The following is a 16,390-nucleotide window of genomic DNA, read 5'->3' as shown; positions in this document are numbered from 1 at the left end:
GTTTTTCCTACCTAGTAATATCTTATTGACCATCTATAATTCTTTTGTTCTGCCGTATTTAAACTATTGCATTCTCAATTGGGGGTGTTCTTCAACTCAGTGTAACAAACTATTTACTTTACAAAAGCGGGCTGTTCGAATCATTTCTAATGCTGGTTATCGTGATCATTCAGCTCCACTTTTTGAACAATTTAAACTTCTAAAATTAAATGATCTTTATCGCCTTAACTTAGGTAAGTTTATGTATAAATACAACCATAATGCATTACCTTCTTGTTTTAACTCTTTCTTTACCTTAACTTCAAATATTCATTCGTATGATACTCGAAGTACTCGTAAGAAAAATCTTTATGTCCATTTTAACAGAACATCTTTATTTAGAAATAGTCTTGTCCAACGTGGTACTACATATTGGAATAGTCTCAGTGATTCACTTAAATCTGCACTAACTTTGTCAAAATTTGCAAAAAAATTAAAAGCAGTCCTTAATTCTTAGTTAAAGTTATGATATATTTTTCGGATGATGTTTGTCTTTGTACCCATACATGTACATGTTTTGTATGTAAGTCAGTGTTGTGGTAGTCTGTTGGTGTATTTGTTTGTTTTGTTCGTCTTTTGTCTGTCCGTAGGTACGGGAACAAAAGCTTTGCTTCACCCTATGCCTAGATGTTGTCCTGTTTGTCATTATCTACTCAACTTCGGTGTAAATTGTTATTGTCTTTACTTCATCTGTGGTTTGCCATTAATTATTCATTACCATGTATATTAACTTTAATGATGTACACAAATGTAACTTTATGGCAACATTGAAATAAATGTATTGAAATGAATGAAATGAATGAGATTTCCGAGCGAAAGACCCAGGTTGAAAATTCGAATCTAGTGGGGGTAATATTTTTGGTTAAATTTTAATGCTGGATGTACCCTACCGTTTCGGTCTTTTCAATTAGGGAAGAAAATGCATTTTTTTTTTCTCTTGCAGTAAACTCTTGCGTGCCGATAACAGATGCCTTACCCTAGACCCCCCCCCCCAACACTTCCCCTATGGTTTTTGTAAATCTAAAGACCTTATGAACCATGTTTACAATAAGTGTGACCTTGTACATTCTTTAAGTATTCTGGCAGGCACTGTGTACTACACTGGTCCAACAGGAAAGCTGACATTTTGTGTCATAATTTCCACGTTAAACCAAGAGGAGTTACGAAAGTAAAAGCTGGACAAGTTTTGAGATGTGCCCCCTTGCATCATATCAAAAGTTGATAAGAATTAGACAGTGCGATCTCCATAAACTTTAAGATTTTATGTCTTCTTCTATTAGGCTGTGTACAAATTCTGCCTGCAGGAAGTCCAGGTTCTGTGGCTCTTTTGTGAACATGTGATGTCACAGGTCACATCTTTTATAGCAGTGGATAAGATCTTGTTTCCCCCCACCCCTTATTTTTTTTAATCTATGAATTAACTTGATTATTGTTTCATTTGTGTGACACGTTATATTGAACCATAGACTAGATTAAGGGTATTTCCTTACTCTATGATTGGACTACCAACATGGCTTGTTTGGGCTGGCTACGGCTTTGGCTTCATTAAACTAAAGCATTCTCTATAGCTGTCGGTGAACCATCCTCTTACATAATCACCCTCAATAGTATTCAATACACCATAAATACAAATGAAAGACAAGCAATTAATTTCAGTCCATCATTATTTGAATAAATTGAAACACACTTTATTACTATTCCATACAAAATGACATACCATTGAGTCCCACAGGCTGGGCATTTTTGTGGATTCTTTGCAACATTACTCCAGAATGTTTCCTACAAAACTTTGAGGGGAATACTTCGGTGGGAATTGATATAACTGGGCAAAGAAGATTGTCTTTCCAAAATATTTCCATTTTGCTCACATACATATCAGAATCAGATTTCGATTGCTTGGTTAGAAAAAGTGTATCTTTCATTTAAAAAGTTGGCAAAATATTTCCATTTCGAACACATTTTTGGGGGTTAATTTCACTATAAACCTACATATCAGAATCAGATTGAAACTGCTTGGTTGGATAAAGGGTGTCTTTCATTCAACTCTTCTTGTTTTTGCCTCAACAACAAGTTTCTTACTGTTGACAGTTTACATCACCTTGTGCTTTCCCTTGGGTTTATTTTCATTGAGTAGTATTTCTTTAAGTAAAAGTTGCTAATAAAGGTTTCACATGTCTCTTGTTGTTAAAAACAAATTGTGAATGAAATCAATGTCAGTGAAATATTAGAAAAGTAACAGCTATGCCGCTAAATCATTATAATATTATTAATAATAATTTGGGGGGCTAATCGTCCTTACTCGCAGCTAGAGCTGAATTGCGAAGGACGCGGCTACAACGTGTTCGAGAAGCAGGCATGCAAGGGCGCATTCAGCAGCCAGCCACATCAACCCATTATGACCACGGAGCACAGCCAAGATCGAAAGTGTTTGATTTTTTTCCTGAGGGTGGAAAACCGGATAGTCTGGAAAATCCTCATGGCACAGCAGAGAACCAACGCACAACACAACTCATATTTTGCCCCGACTGGGAGTCGAACCGGGGTCACCTTGGTGAGAGGCGAACGCTTTGTCCACTCATATCACAACTGTCAAATTTGTAATCTTTATATACCGGTAACTGCAATCATGAATAATGCAAGTGTTTGTGTCTTTTCATCCCACTACTTAACAACCCCTTGTTTTTGAAGGGGCACTAAGGTCAAGCATCATGACCAAGGCAATGGAGGCCATGACCTCCATGAAATTCCATGCCTGGTTCTTGTACTCATTAAAGTGTGTGGATAGGGAGAAGTTTAGCAAGAAGTTCCTTTTAGTCTCACATCATCTCGACTTCACAATCTGCCATACAATCCAGGTTTCACAAGTAAAGTCTGATCTGCAAGATATTAAAATTACACCGCACATGTACATCAAGTCATCAATCGTTCTGACATTTTTCTTCTCCCTACATACGGATTCCTTTCTTCTTTAGGTCTTTCTTTCTTTTCTTTTCTTCTTTCTCAATTTCTAGAACCATCTTCTGGAAGCGGCTGCTTCTTGGATCAATGGCGTATCCGAGTTTGTCCTTGGCTTCTTCAAGGAGACGATTGCGCTTGGCTGTCTGCTCATCGAGCACTACTTGTTTCTGAGCCAGCTTTTTGTAATACTCCTCAATCATTTGAGGCATCTTTTTCATGTTAGCTGCAATCAACGCTTCCCTGTGTAAGAATCAGAGTGTTATATTGTTTCAATAAAAGTTGTTAAAAATACGCTCTATTTAAAAATATGTAACTAGGCCGATACATTGTAAGAAAAAAATTACAGGAACAGTGCTCTATAGTTTAAGAACCAATGTAAATCACTTTCTCAGGCATTGAATGAAACAAGTATAATGATAATATTATAATGGCAATGCTCTTAAAATGATAGCTAATTTGGTTGAATAACCAGAGCTCTTAATTAAAAGATTTTGGTATCATGCCAGTGGCGGCAGGATATGGAAACGTTTTAATTTAAAACAATAGAAAAGGGTACCTGTGCTGTTTTACTATTAATGATTAAATAATTAATATTTATTGATAAAACTGTGCTGACCGTTTCTTTCTTTTCTGATCTTTAGCATGTTGTTCTTCAGCAATTTCTAACTGCATTTGTTGCAGAGAAGGATTCCATTCTTCTTCATCCTTGATAATGTTCTCAAGCTCAGACCGAGTTGGCCACATAATGCTCGGGTCAACACCTGAAGCTTTGCCCTCCATGGCATACCGTTTCGCAAAATGTTGCCTCGTTAACTTCCATTTCGGCGTTTCTTCTTGCTGCTCAATTTTGTTCACATTTTCTGTCTCTTCCTGACCACCATATGATGCCGATTTGGACTTGAAATTGCTACAAAACCTTATTCCGTACACTCTCGCAGAGGCACCACAATTATATGAAGAATTTATCCTGATTAAACGGGGTGAAAACATTGAAGAAATATGCCTCACGCATTTTCCTGTGGAGGCCGCCATCTTGGTTTAAAATATTATTTTCAACGCATGAGGGCGCTGTATAACTTGAGTGGTAAAAAAAAATCAAGTAATTCGTCAACGACCATCATAAACGGACATGCCTTGTTTGTGGAATAGTGGGTGTTTCGCCAACAGTAAACTTTCTTTTTTTTTTTGGCGCGAGACTAATTTTTATTTTCAAGAGCAGTTTTACAAACTTTCCAGCTAATCTTGAAAATTTAAACATAAATTCTTGAAAATAAGAAAGTATTGCTCTCCAAAAAATACCTAAAAAATATATAACAATGAATAATTATGCTCTCCAAAATAAAATAAGGAAACTGCTCTCGAGTCGAGAATGGACTTGCAGCTATTTCTATAACTTTAAGGAGATAATAACTGAAAATCACTAACAAATTAAAATGAATGGGATAGTTGGGGAAAACTTTTAAAAGAGATCAATGGATAAAACGAACATTGGGATTTTAACCTGGGTAAACCAAGGAGGTACAAATAAATCCATGGGTAAATCATAGCTATATTTTATAAAAGGACCAACCTTCACCACACAACAATCTCGCTTGTTGATTGACGGTCGTTTACGGTATTCGACTAAAATTTGAGCACCATTATCGTGCTCGTGCCCAAGTTTTATTTTATTTTACAACCAACACGTTGTTTAAACCTCCTTCCCAAATCATACTCCATGTCCATTGAACAAAGTAACGGTAACACCTGGATACGAGGTTTCATTATTCGGGAAGATGGCGACTTGCGTAGAGGAGAAAAAAGATGCGATGAGTAAACTTAGTTTCTCAACTAACGGGCTGAAAATGAGCGTTAAATCCTACATTTGTATGACAATAATTTGTTTTTGGAGTGTGATATGTGTTGCCACAGAATCTGTGCCTCGACCCCGCGGTGTATCTTTAACGAGTGAGTATGGTCGGAGTGCAAAGGAGAATAACGCTAAAAAATGTACCGGCATATTTTGCCGGAAAGATTTCATTGAATGAACAGTTGTGAGGCGGCTAATCAAAGCAACCACAACACAATGATTGTCAAGCGGGTCAAGTTCCGACACAATTATAAATTTAAAGGAAAGCAAAAAAAAAAAGGGTATCGAAAAAACAAAAAGGCATTTATGAAATTATGGAACTGTTGTTTGATTAATAAATCAGCAATTTAATGATGAATGAACAGTAGAGTAGTGATGAAATTTAAAGATTTTCTCACTCTTCCCATCCAAGTCAGTATTCACTCATCAACACCATGCTAAGGTTTATCGCGAATAGCAAAATATTAAGAGAGGGTGCTGTTGAACCCAAACAAATTGGCGATGCGTGCGCGAGTCGCGCAAACTGCCCCATATGCCTTCCCACAACGCATTGCGGTTCTGAATCGCAATAAACCTTATTGACAATATTGTTGAATTTGAAATAAACAAAATTTTGACAAAACTTCTGTATCCTGCCACCACTTTTTCACTCATTTTTACCAAAAGGAATATCACTTATTATATGTGTCGTCAGTAAATAATATTTGTTTCATAACGCATGAAAAAACTGGTGGCATATAAACTTAATAAATGACTTATTTAAAGTTTTCAAAACATTTTGTTAAACAATTGGCAAAAGTTAAAACACCAGTGGTTTGTTGTAACCCCCTCAGTCATTATCGTACAGTCTACTACGATCTTCGGAAGGAAGGAGGAGGGTTACAATTATCATATTGAACTATGTTCTGCACGTAAATATTTTGTATTAAATTAAAAAGAGGTGATAGGCATGGGGTCTACTAATTGTATTATTTGCATCTGAAAGTTGAGTTTTTAGATTGTTTTATTTATATAACAAAAAATTTGCAATTCATAATTTCTATCTTTTCATGTCAGATGAGCCGCTTTATCGTGATACAGAATGGTTCACCTGCTTAGATGGATCAAGACGGATTCGTAGGAATCTAGTGAATGATGATTACTGTGATTGCATTGATTCATCGGATGAACCAGGTAAGGAAGAAATGCCCAATAACAGGCCTGGAAGTACACAAATGTCATGCAGGCCATGGTCTCCGTTGCTCCTGGTCCTACTCTTGGCTGCTGCTGCCCAGATTGTATCGTAAACTTGGGTGTGACCCCTGGCTACAAAGCAGCTAATGGTTATGGCTTCTGACTGGCACCCCAAACAAAGATTTTGACTAATATGGGAGACCTCCAACATAGGGCTGGAAAGCTTAGTTGGTAGAGCGCTGGTACATCAATCCGGAGGTCAATGGTTCAAGTCCTACTCCATTCAATTTGTCTTTGTTCAAATCCAAAAAATTTATGATACTTACTAAGTCAGTTCCACTTGTGGTTAATAAATAAAAAGCGACAAATACTCTGTTTCTGTTTCGTCTTTGTGATTCAGGTACCTCAGCGTGTCCGCTTGGGAAATTCCATTGCAACAACAGGGGGTTCCGACCTAAGTATATCCCCACATCCAGAGTCAACGATGGCATCTGTGGTAAGTTATGACATGAATGTTTTTCTTGTTTGAGTAATTTCCCTCTGAACCAGTGTGTTACACCTCCTTGAAAACTGCGTCTGAATAATAAACCTCTTAAGTTACTGCAGAACAAATTAATAACAATAGTAATAGCAATAGTGGTTTATGTGTAGTTCTCAAATCCACCACGTTAACTACCCTGAGTCACTGGGCCATTTATTTCATTTCTTGAACCATCTCAGTTTCCTTGGGAGTAAACAGCTTGTAGTGCCAAATAGGTAGCGCATCAAGCTAAATCAATCACACCTAACCCTGGCTGGTAGCTACCCATTCACCCCTGGGTGAAGAAAATCATTGAGAACTGAAGTGCCATGACCTGGATTCAAAACCACAACCTGATGCTGACTAGAGCGCTTCATTTTTGAAAAGGCAGGGGCACCAAGGCATTTTCTCCTTGGTAAAGAGCACCCTAAGAGGAAGTTGTAAATTTCTACTGGAGCATTTCAATGACACCAAGGCAATGACCAGCGGGCACTGAGGCAATCGCCTTTTTTGCCTCCATGAAGTATCAGGCCTGCTGATCACTTAACCACCTTTTGTGTCAAGTGCACTAAACCACTCGACCTTGACACAAATTATTAAATAGTCTAACATCAACTCTGGTTTTTTGCGTGAACAGATTGCTGCGATGCCTCCGATGAATACAAGGGGGAGGGGGCAATAAAATGTGTTAATAACTGTCGTGAGTTGGGAAAGGCGGACCTGGAGCGCAGAAAGCAAGAAATTATCCTGATGAACCAGGGGTTTGAAGTCCGGCAGGAATACATTAAGCAAGGTGCTGAGAAGAAGGTTGAGAGAGAGGTAGGGAACAGTTTTATTAACTTGATTTGTCAGGGCCCAATTTTATGGCTCTGCTTTATGGCTCCATCCACGCCAAGCATATTTCACACTTCAGCAATGAATGTTTGCTTGTGTGCTCCACAATACCAGGATTTTTCGCTTACACAGTTAGTCCTTAAATGTTTTATTTTTCCTTGTGTAAATTTTAAACTGAAGAGTACTGGTTGAAAACCAGTTTATTACCAATTATTTAACCACTTTTATCAACCAAATTCTGTTGTTATTTCTGTAGGAGTCAATTACTAAACTGAGAGAAGAAAAAGAACTTGCGGATCAGATTAAGGAAGAAAAAGACAGTAAGTAAAAAACTTTTTAAACCAATTTGTTTGCTCATCAAATCTTTAATTATTGTTATTATCATTATAAAGACCTGTCACCACAGGAGTGTCCAGACTTGGTTTCATTGAGGAGAAGAAAATTCCTCGACAAAGTGTAAACTTGAAAGAGTTCTGAGATATAGTGCTTTGTGGACAATCAGCTTGAAGATGATTTGTTGAGAGATAGGGAGCCAGTGAAGTTGTTTCAGAATGGGGGTGATAGACGAGATTTTCTAGACAGTGTTTACGATGTTGGCTGAGGTGTTTTGGAGGCACCAGGATGAAATTCTATTGGATTTATTTTCCCCACAGAGCTCAAGCAGGAGGCTGAAGCTCCAGAGACGGAGGCAAAAGATGCCCACAAGAAACTGTGGGAAGCACAGCTGGAACTTATCAAAGAAGCCAAGGAGAAGCAAAAGACTAGCGATGCTTTCGATGAATTAGACCTTGATGAAAATGGACGGTAAGTCTGAGAGATTGACGGTGCATCCCCACCCCTGCTTGCTCCGCCCCCAAAGAACCCTCAGTGTATTACATTGATGAGTGTACATATTTGTGAAGTAAGATTGTTTTCTTAAGTATGGACACCAGCCCAAAGAAATCTGAGAAATGGTTCATGCATGTATCATTTGTGTCAGATTCAACTGTTTTGGGGCGAGAAATTATCCAAGCCATGTTATTTTGTAGGGAATCCTTCCTCAAAATAGTTAATACTATGAACAGCTGCAGTGTAAGTAAGTTTTTGTGGTCATAAGTTTTTGAAGTATTTTCCAATTAATGACCCTACCCTCCAGTAGTTTTTTACTCTGTCTTTAATTATACTTTTGTTTAATTTATCTGCTGTCTACAGAGTTTCTCCAGATGAGCTTTTAAATCACAAGGAATTTGACGCTGACGGAGATGGAGTAGTGTCTGAGGATGAGGCTAAGGTGAGAGTTGGTTTATCTTTTCAAGCTACTAAGACTTGACTTATCAGTTTAGTTTGGAACAAATTCAATTTTCATACATCGAAGTAAACGTCATCATATTACAAAACTGTTATAACACTGTTCTAAAGGTAGCTGTGATTTTCTTGTTTTCTTGCACGCCCACTTTACACAAAAATGCCTTATCGATTTCCAGAAGCCCATTGGCTTTATACTATTTTGTTAAGGACTTAATTGCGAAAAAGAAAAAAAGTGGACACAAAGTCTTTCACATAATATTTTTTATCGACACACTTTCTGTCATAGAAAATGAACAATTGAACAATTGAGTGATGTGATTTTTGATAAAATTAAACTTTGGAGTCAGAAGTTACCAAAACCTCATGAACATAATCATAATCATAATTGATCGACCCCATTTATTTGTTACATTCTCCATAAATGGATTTTAGGTTGTACTGTACGAGCCACCCCAACCAACCTAGTAATTTATGTGAAACATTACAGTCTCCGTATCACCATCAGTGTTCATGGTCCCAATGCTCTCAAAGAACAGAACCCTTCCCTTTACTAAACCAAACTCCATCTATTTCAAATGTTACATTCTCTGTAAATTGGTTTTCATTCTGTACTACCATTGGTCTCAACCCTCTCCAAAAACCCTAAACTTAACCAGTCCCTCTATTTCAAACATTACAATCTCTGGAAACCTGTACTGGCATCGGTTTCAACCCTATCCAATAACCTAAACAAAACCAGTCCATCTATTTCAAACATTACAATCTGCATAAACCGGTTTTCAGGTTGCACTTGCCGCAGTGGAGCAATTAAAGGCAACAATGTCAGGTCCTGTATGGGACACCCTCAGGGACAGGTTAAAGTCGTTAGATCAGGTATTGTTATTACATTCCATTTTGCATGGCTCTCTGTTTCAGGCCGTCCTTAAAGGTTTGGATCAAGCTCAAAAATCCACATTCACTGACATTATCTGGCCGTCCATCAAGGGCAAGTTCATATCACTGCAACAGGTATTAACTCATTTGTGTTCCTATTAATTAATTGACAGATCCATTAAGCTCCTCCCCTTAATGCATTTGACAAATCACAGCCTGGAGCATGCATGCAAAAAGTCTAACGCGTTTAAAAACCTAAAGAAAATTCCCGCTATTTGGATTGCTGAGTTATGCCTTGTTTGCAGGTGTGTGTGAGTAGGTACATATATCCAAATCGGGGACCTTTAACAAATATAGTCCACGATATGGGAAAGGCCCAGAGTTGGAAAACGTTTACAAAACCAAATTGGGGAGACGTGCTTTCTGCTCTAACGGCCAGGCTTCGAATTGATGATACCAAGCCTACATTCGTATGGACTGTGAAAGGGGTAACCCTGTTTCAGCCCTAGGGTAGGTGGCAACGGCCTCTGGAAAAACAAAAACAATTGTAGCCCACACCTTGAGTGGCCTTCAGGCCTTGTGTGTCTGGCGACTTGCATAAAAAAAGGGAGTTCAGAGTATAAACAAAAGATGGACAATATGAGGTTCAAGGTTGCAGGCGTGTACACACTTGTGCGTGTGGAGGGGGGGGGGGGTAGCAGGGCGTCGTTGATGGCTTTTTGCTTTGATGTGGGCGGAGCTTAATGGATCGATCTATTGTTGTTTGCCAACTGTTTCTCTCTGGCGGGATTTTAGCCAGAAAAAAAAAAATACGCACTAATTGTTTTCAACCAAAATGTACTGGCTTTTTTAACTTTTTAACTTGTACTAACTCTTGATACTTGTTAACTTTTTGGATTAATGTTTCTGTAACTGTATTGCTGCAGTTTCAGTCTTTGCATTTGTTCCAATTGCAAGAAAGGATCAAAGGTTGATATTTGTGCTACCAAGTAAAAACCTTCAACTGCTGAGTAAAATTAAGTGAACTTGCAAGAACAGAAACTAAATTAGACCCCTTCCTCCATAGAAGAACTTACATAGTGACTAGCAAAAGGGTTTATTATCCATTATCAAAAGTAGTAAACCACACAGTCAATTTAACTATAATTCGCACAATGAGGATCAGTCAAAAGAGACCACATTCCCAATCTCTCAAGAGAGGCTCATGAGTTTACCAAATTTAAATATACTTTGCATAACAAGCATCAGTCAGATGAGACCACACCCCTACCACTCAAGAAGAGGGTGATGGAGGAGAGATTCATGACTTTAAATATAATGTGCTTAACAAGGATAAGTTAGGTTAGACCACACCTCCTCACAACTCAAGAAGAGAGTAATGTAGGAGAGATTCATGAATCTAAATATTTTTGGCATAACAAGGATCAGTCCGATGAGACCACACCCCCTACCACTCAAGAAGAGGGTGATGGAGGAGAGCCGTATGAAGGAGACATGGGTGACCCCGGGGACGACTACGACCCGGGAGAGGATGTGGACGATGCTGGGGATGAGGAGGATGACGAGGAGTATGACAAGGACATGGACCAAGAGGCCATTATGGAGAAATATCGACGGAATCAACAAGAGAAAGAGAAGAAAGAGAAAGGAGGGGAAGATGAGGAGGCGATGCCGGAGTATGATGAGGCCACTCAGGTGCTCATTGAAGGTAAACATTGGGTTTGTTCTACCCTCTTACTAGCCAGCCGTCAATTTCACAAAACTCTTCCTAACTTAAGATTAATCTTAGGACTTAGGACGAGTCCCAACCCTGCACTGTAGCATGCAGACCTTAAGATTAATCCTAAGTTAGGAAGAGTTACTTGTCCTAACTCGAGATAAGACGAGTCTTAACTCTTTCTGAAATCGACGGCTGGTTCGTACATCCTGCGAATGCTTCGTGCGAAGGGAATTTCTATGCGTCATAATAATATAATAATAAAACAGTATTTATATAGAGCAATATGAATTGGCATTCCTCAAAGCGCGTAACAGCAAAATGAAAAGCATTACAAGAAAACAAAACTTATAGGCCTAAATTCCCCAATTAAATCCCAAAACAAATAATTATAAAATTAGGCCAGACCAGCTGTTACCTACATGTACACGTATATTAAATGAAACCATTAAAAATACTACAAACAACTAAAGGATCTGAAAAATTAATTACTCTTTACACTAAAAGTTAAAATTACATACCTACATGTAAATGCTGAAAATTACACAGAAACTATACACTATCATAAAGGGACATGCAGCTCGTACAGATTGTTGCATTACTAAAGTTTGCTTCGCGTTCGCAGGAAGTATGACCGGGCTTTATAGACCAGGGCCCCAATGTCATAGAGCTGCTAAACTAATGATTTGGTGCATACTGTGCGATATCCGTTTTATAGCGCCGCTTACCGTTAGAACTAAAAAAGGCATGTTAAGACCTTGTGAAAATGAATGACGTTACAATGCAAATCCATGCTAAACGTGCAAAATGGCCGCCTAATTTTCTTGCTTACCTGTGAAATACGCTTACACATTACCAAATATTTCTGCTACAGTAAGCACACAAATTTTCTTACCGTCAAGCAGCGCTATGAAATTGGGGGAAATGGGGAAGTTTTGGGAAAGTGGGTTCCAGGGTGAATGTTTATAAAACATTTTTTTTTTATATAACAGCCGATAAGATTAACTGTGAAACTGGTGAGTGGAATTCAGGGATTTTGGTTGATCGGAAATTCTAGTCATGTAACTTGTATTTGGGAAAAGCATGACATTGTACATTCCAGGGCACTTTCTGGCAGGCAAGATACTTCACAGATTTATATTCATTTGAGGTTAAGTTTGGTGAATGATTATGTTTTTGTAGCTGCCGATAAAGCACGAGATGACTTTAAAGCAGCTGAAAAGAGATCCAACGATATTAAAAGATCCATCGAAGATCTGGAAAAACTGCTCCGAGTCGACCTGGGACCACATCAAGAATTCCAACCTTTACAAAACCAGTGTTTTGAATTTACAGATAGAGAGTAAGTACATGGGGAAAGCAACTCTTTTGACAAATTTTTCTTTTTTCAGAAAATATAAATATAATGCTATGAATGGCGTTATAAGTGAAAGATTTTGCACATGTCAATAATTACGTGATGAAATCTCCAACAAATTACAAATTTTCTAGTGGTAGGACATCTGTAAAAACAAAATACACATTTTCATGTATCAGCTGTTTACCAAGACCTTACTGTACGGCGCCATGAGCATTGATCGTTAGACTATGCCCCCATACAAATGTTACGATTGATTGATTGATAGATGTATAACAAAAGATCTATTCTAACCATTTTCATTTGTTTTCTTCCCGCTCAGATATACTTATAAACTGTGCCCCTTCGACAAAACCAGTCAGAGGCCAAAATCAGGAGGTTCAGAAACATCGTTAGGGTGAGTTTTGTATTATAAATCCTGCCCTTCTGGCCGTGCAAGTCTAGCGCAAATTAGAAAATTTGTTGGGGCCAAGTAGCCACCCATTCATTTTAAACTTTGTTCCACTGAGCATTTATGTTGCTTTAATGCTACTTGAAACAAGCTCGTGCATTTCAACCGTTCCCAATGTTTGAATATGCCTGGAGACATGCACAGTCTATTATTTTTTTATTAAACTGTTACATCCGGACTTGGCCATGGTTCCTTTCCAAAAGCTTTCCACAGACTTTAAAATTTGACAATGGAAGTGGCTTTTGCAAAATGAAAATGGCCTTGCCCTCTCAAAGATGAAATTCCAAGCCTGTTACAGTACACAAAATAATAATAACTATAATTGAGGGTTTTTGTTTAATGGCTTTTTTGACACCGTGGATCACACTATTTTGCTCAAGAGAGTACGTGATACTTTGGGGTTTACAAGGTAATGCCCTTACATTGTGCCAATCCTATTTGAAAACAGACCACAACGTGTTCACATTGGCAATTCCACGTCAGATCCAGTTGTTCATGATTGTTTTGTTCTCTCACCGGTCAGTTCTTGGCCCTTTATGGATGTGTGCGCTTCATAAGTTTTCATTATTTTTTGCAGGACCTGGGGGCAATGGGAAGGTCCAGTCGAAAATAGATATATAAAGATGAAATATTCTGGCGGTAAAAACTGCTGGAATGGACCAGACAGATCAACGATGGTAAGTTTGATTTTACAAGCACATGGCACTATGAGTGCTAACTCATAATGTAGCTAGCTTCCCTGCCTGGTCCATTTAGAATGGCCTAGATTGTATAGTTGGGCTTATGAAAACCAAAGATAAACACAAAGTCAACAAATGCTGAGGACCTCATTTCAATTCAGTGGGCTTGGGCTAAAATTTTGGAACAGAATTTCCGTGCATTATAAATAAACACTATCATTATTATTGTGAGACCAAGATAATTCCAGTGCAAAACTCTTACATTATAAGTTTTATTATTTTGCAAATCTTCAAGTCTCTTCAAAACTCTAGCCCTGACAGAAGAACTCTAAGTAATCGGAAACATGAGACGGAAACAGATTGGTGTTCTGCATTCCCACGCGCAATACACCACAGTTTTCCATTCCACCATTTCCTGATTGTGTTCCTTCTGTTTGTGGAAACCTTTAAAGCAGATTTTGCCTCGCAAAATACTCTTTGCTTTCCGAACTTTGTCCCTTGCAGGGAAGAGCTTAACATATATAGAAACATGACTTCAAAAATAGTTTTAGTTTTTCTTATTGTGTGCCTTCTGTTTGGTCATTCTGTAAAAGATATTTCCCTTGTTAAACACACTTCAAGTCTCATTCTTCTCTCCAAACTCTATCCCTAACAAGGAAGAGCTAAAAATAATTGGGAAAATCTGTTTCAATTTTCCTGATTGTGTGAATCTGTTTTGGAAATTCTTTAAGATGTTTTTTGCTAAAGTAAGTCTCGTTCGTCTTTCAAATCTACACCTCTCACAGGTAATACTACGATGCGGCACAGAAAACAAACTGCTAGCAGCAAGCGAGCCAGAACGTTGCACCTACGAGTTTGAGTTTGAAACTCCAGCATTATGCACAATAAAAACAGATCCCCAAACGGGGGAGACAGATAATCACGATGAACTATAACCAAAGCACGACTGTCTTTCTACTAATGTGTTCATAATTTAGGTAATGCTTAAGTTAGGCTTGATTGGTTGGGTACAGTATTGGTTAATTTTGCAAAATGTTGTTCTCTCCCTGTTTGATCGGAATAAACAATGGTAATTTTTGTAAATTTTGAACTGTTTGTAAGTTGAATAATTGAACTTGGCTCTCACATACGTTCTTCAAAGACTAAAGTATCATAGGAAATGGTTTTGAAAGATTTTGGGTGAAATTAGACACAACATTATGCCAGGATAGGAAGTAAACATTGCTAGTAAATTGCGAGTACATCAATGTGTAAATCTCTTAAGGGAACAGTATATTCTGCTCGTCTGCAGGTGAAATCTGTGACAGTTAACTAGTAGGGCCAGGCAAACAAATCTTAGGCCAAACAGTTTTGTGTTGAGTGGAAAAAAAGTGGAGAATTGAGGTCACCTTTGGGCAAGTGGGTTCTAGTGAGTGACTTAATTGAATAGTCTTCTGCTTTGGCACCTTCGACAAAACTATTAACTCGGGGTGATGAAATCCTTTGCTTGAACCATATCATTTAGGGTTTTTATTTTTTACAAAGTAACCAATACTGTACTAAGTCTCTAAAAATTATGTTAATAATTCTGGCGGACGTTGCCAGGGTAGATCGTGATGTTGCGTATTTTCATAAGACATTTTTTTACATGAGGGGGATATTTGCAGGTTTTGGTAGGGACATTTTTTGGTATACAAATTTGTTTTTTTTCATCTGATTTGTTTTGTTCGTCTTTTGAATATAATGTGGGATGTTTAGGTTGCTAACAAAATTTAGTTGTGATTGTGATCGACACTAGAATCAGAAATGTGTCCAATCCGTTTGATCTCACTTAACTTAAAACAAAATTGGAATATTTTCATTCCCTTTTAGCTTGAAAAATTTCTCTGGTGACATTTTCTGGAATAAAAAAACCCCCAAACTCCCAGAGTTTATAATTTATAATTATGTTTGTTTCCTGTAAAAATCTAGATTTAATGCAACTGCCCTCTCGGGCATGTTCCCTGTATACCAGTTATAATCACAGCACTGTAATCAACAAAGAGACCAGACTAATTCTCTACTAGCCTTAGTATCGTGCTATGGCCATTTTGGTCATGCTCTCTGTATACCTCATATAATCACAGCATTGGTACTCAATTAAAGAGACCAGACTAATTGTAATTCTCTGCAGGCCCAAGTATTACAAAATCTAGTAATTTAAAGCCTAAATAATTGTAGTGTGAAAACGTTATACATATTTTTTGTGTATCCGCAGTTTGATTAAATGATGTAAATTTTATCATTACAAAAGACCATACGACAAACTGCAGTAAAAGTTCAAGTTAAGAAGCAGAGTTTTGAGACCAATACCGACTTCCTCTTTTTTCAAACCAATCTTTGAGCCTTTTTGAGGTATGGCGGACGTGATACGCGCGCGTCACACGCAGCGACTGATGCCACGCTCACCATGTTTGTGGTCAAAAGGTTTATGCGTAAACGCCGCGTCACCTAAAATGCGCACTTCACAGAATAACACACGTTCTATTTCTAGTGGTCAATACGCACAAATTTACCCAAACCTTATAGTGTTGTAGCATTGTGTCCGCCATACCTCAAAAAGGTTTATGGCAACCTCCTGCCCAACCAGAAACGGCCTTCAACACTGAGGATCAAACCCGTGATTCAAGTTCA

The 16,390-nt window shown here is 38.0% G+C and overlaps 2 protein-coding genes across 4 annotated transcripts; one reads left to right on the top strand and one right to left on the bottom strand.

The window, feature by feature from the left end:
* Positions 1-1,702: 1,702 nt before the first annotated feature.
* On the bottom strand, positions 1,703-4,021 carry LOC139945858 (large ribosomal subunit protein mL64-like). The gene is made up of 2 exons (XM_071943350.1): positions 3,614-4,021; positions 1,703-3,237 (listed from the first exon to the last, which is right to left on the bottom strand). Exons 1-2 carry the CDS (start codon positions 3,985-3,987, stop codon positions 2,985-2,987), a joined length of 627 nt encoding a protein of 208 aa, XP_071799451.1. The 5' UTR covers positions 3,988-4,021; the 3' UTR covers positions 1,703-2,984.
* A 725-nt stretch (positions 4,022-4,746) lies between these two features.
* LOC139945852 (glucosidase 2 subunit beta-like) lies at positions 4,747-16,053 on the top strand. Of its 3 annotated transcripts, none has more exons than XM_071943342.1 (13): positions 4,747-4,944; positions 5,903-6,019; positions 6,420-6,515; positions 7,177-7,358; positions 7,630-7,693; positions 8,027-8,177; positions 8,565-8,643; positions 9,576-9,668; positions 10,956-11,241; positions 12,433-12,592; positions 12,930-13,004; positions 13,636-13,735; positions 14,524-16,053. In XM_071943342.1, the coding sequence occupies exons 1-13, from the start codon at positions 4,773-4,775 to the stop codon at positions 14,671-14,673; spliced, it is 1,725 nt and encodes a 574-aa protein (XP_071799443.1). In that variant the 5' UTR covers positions 4,747-4,772; the 3' UTR covers positions 14,674-16,053. The 3 variants fall into 3 exon arrangements, with proteins under 3 accessions (XP_071799443.1, XP_071799444.1, XP_071799445.1); XM_071943343.1 differs by lacking the exon at positions 9,576-9,668 and adding an exon at positions 9,444-9,533; XM_071943344.1 differs by lacking the exon at positions 9,576-9,668.
* The last annotated feature ends 337 nt before the right edge of the window (positions 16,054-16,390 follow it).

Source organism: Asterias amurensis, chromosome 13, assembly GCF_032118995.1.
Source record: "Asterias amurensis chromosome 13, ASM3211899v1".
Lineage (NCBI taxonomy): Eukaryota > Metazoa > Echinodermata > Asteroidea > Forcipulatida > Asteriidae > Asterias > Asterias amurensis.
Note: the sequence above shows the minus strand (reverse complement) of the source record. Positions and strands in the feature narration are given on the sequence as shown.

Coding starts and splice junctions, on each gene's coding strand:
- LOC139945858 (XM_071943350.1), bottom strand. CDS start 3,987: ATGTTTTCACCCCGTTTAATCAGGATAAATTCTTCATATAATTGTGGT. Junction 3,238..3,613: donor GATCAGAAAAGAAAGAAACG/GTCAGCACAGTT, acceptor ATTCTTACACAG/GGAAGCGTTGATTGCAGCTA.
- LOC139945852 (XM_071943342.1), top strand. CDS start 4,773: ATGGCGACTTGCGTAGAGGAGAAAAAAGATGCGATGAGTAAACTTAGT. Junction 9,669..10,955: donor AGTTCATATCACTGCAACAG/GTATTAACTCAT, acceptor TGGCATAACAAG/GATCAGTCCGATGAGACCAC. Junction 11,242..12,432: donor CACTCAGGTGCTCATTGAAG/GTAAACATTGGG, acceptor ATGTTTTTGTAG/CTGCCGATAAAGCACGAGAT.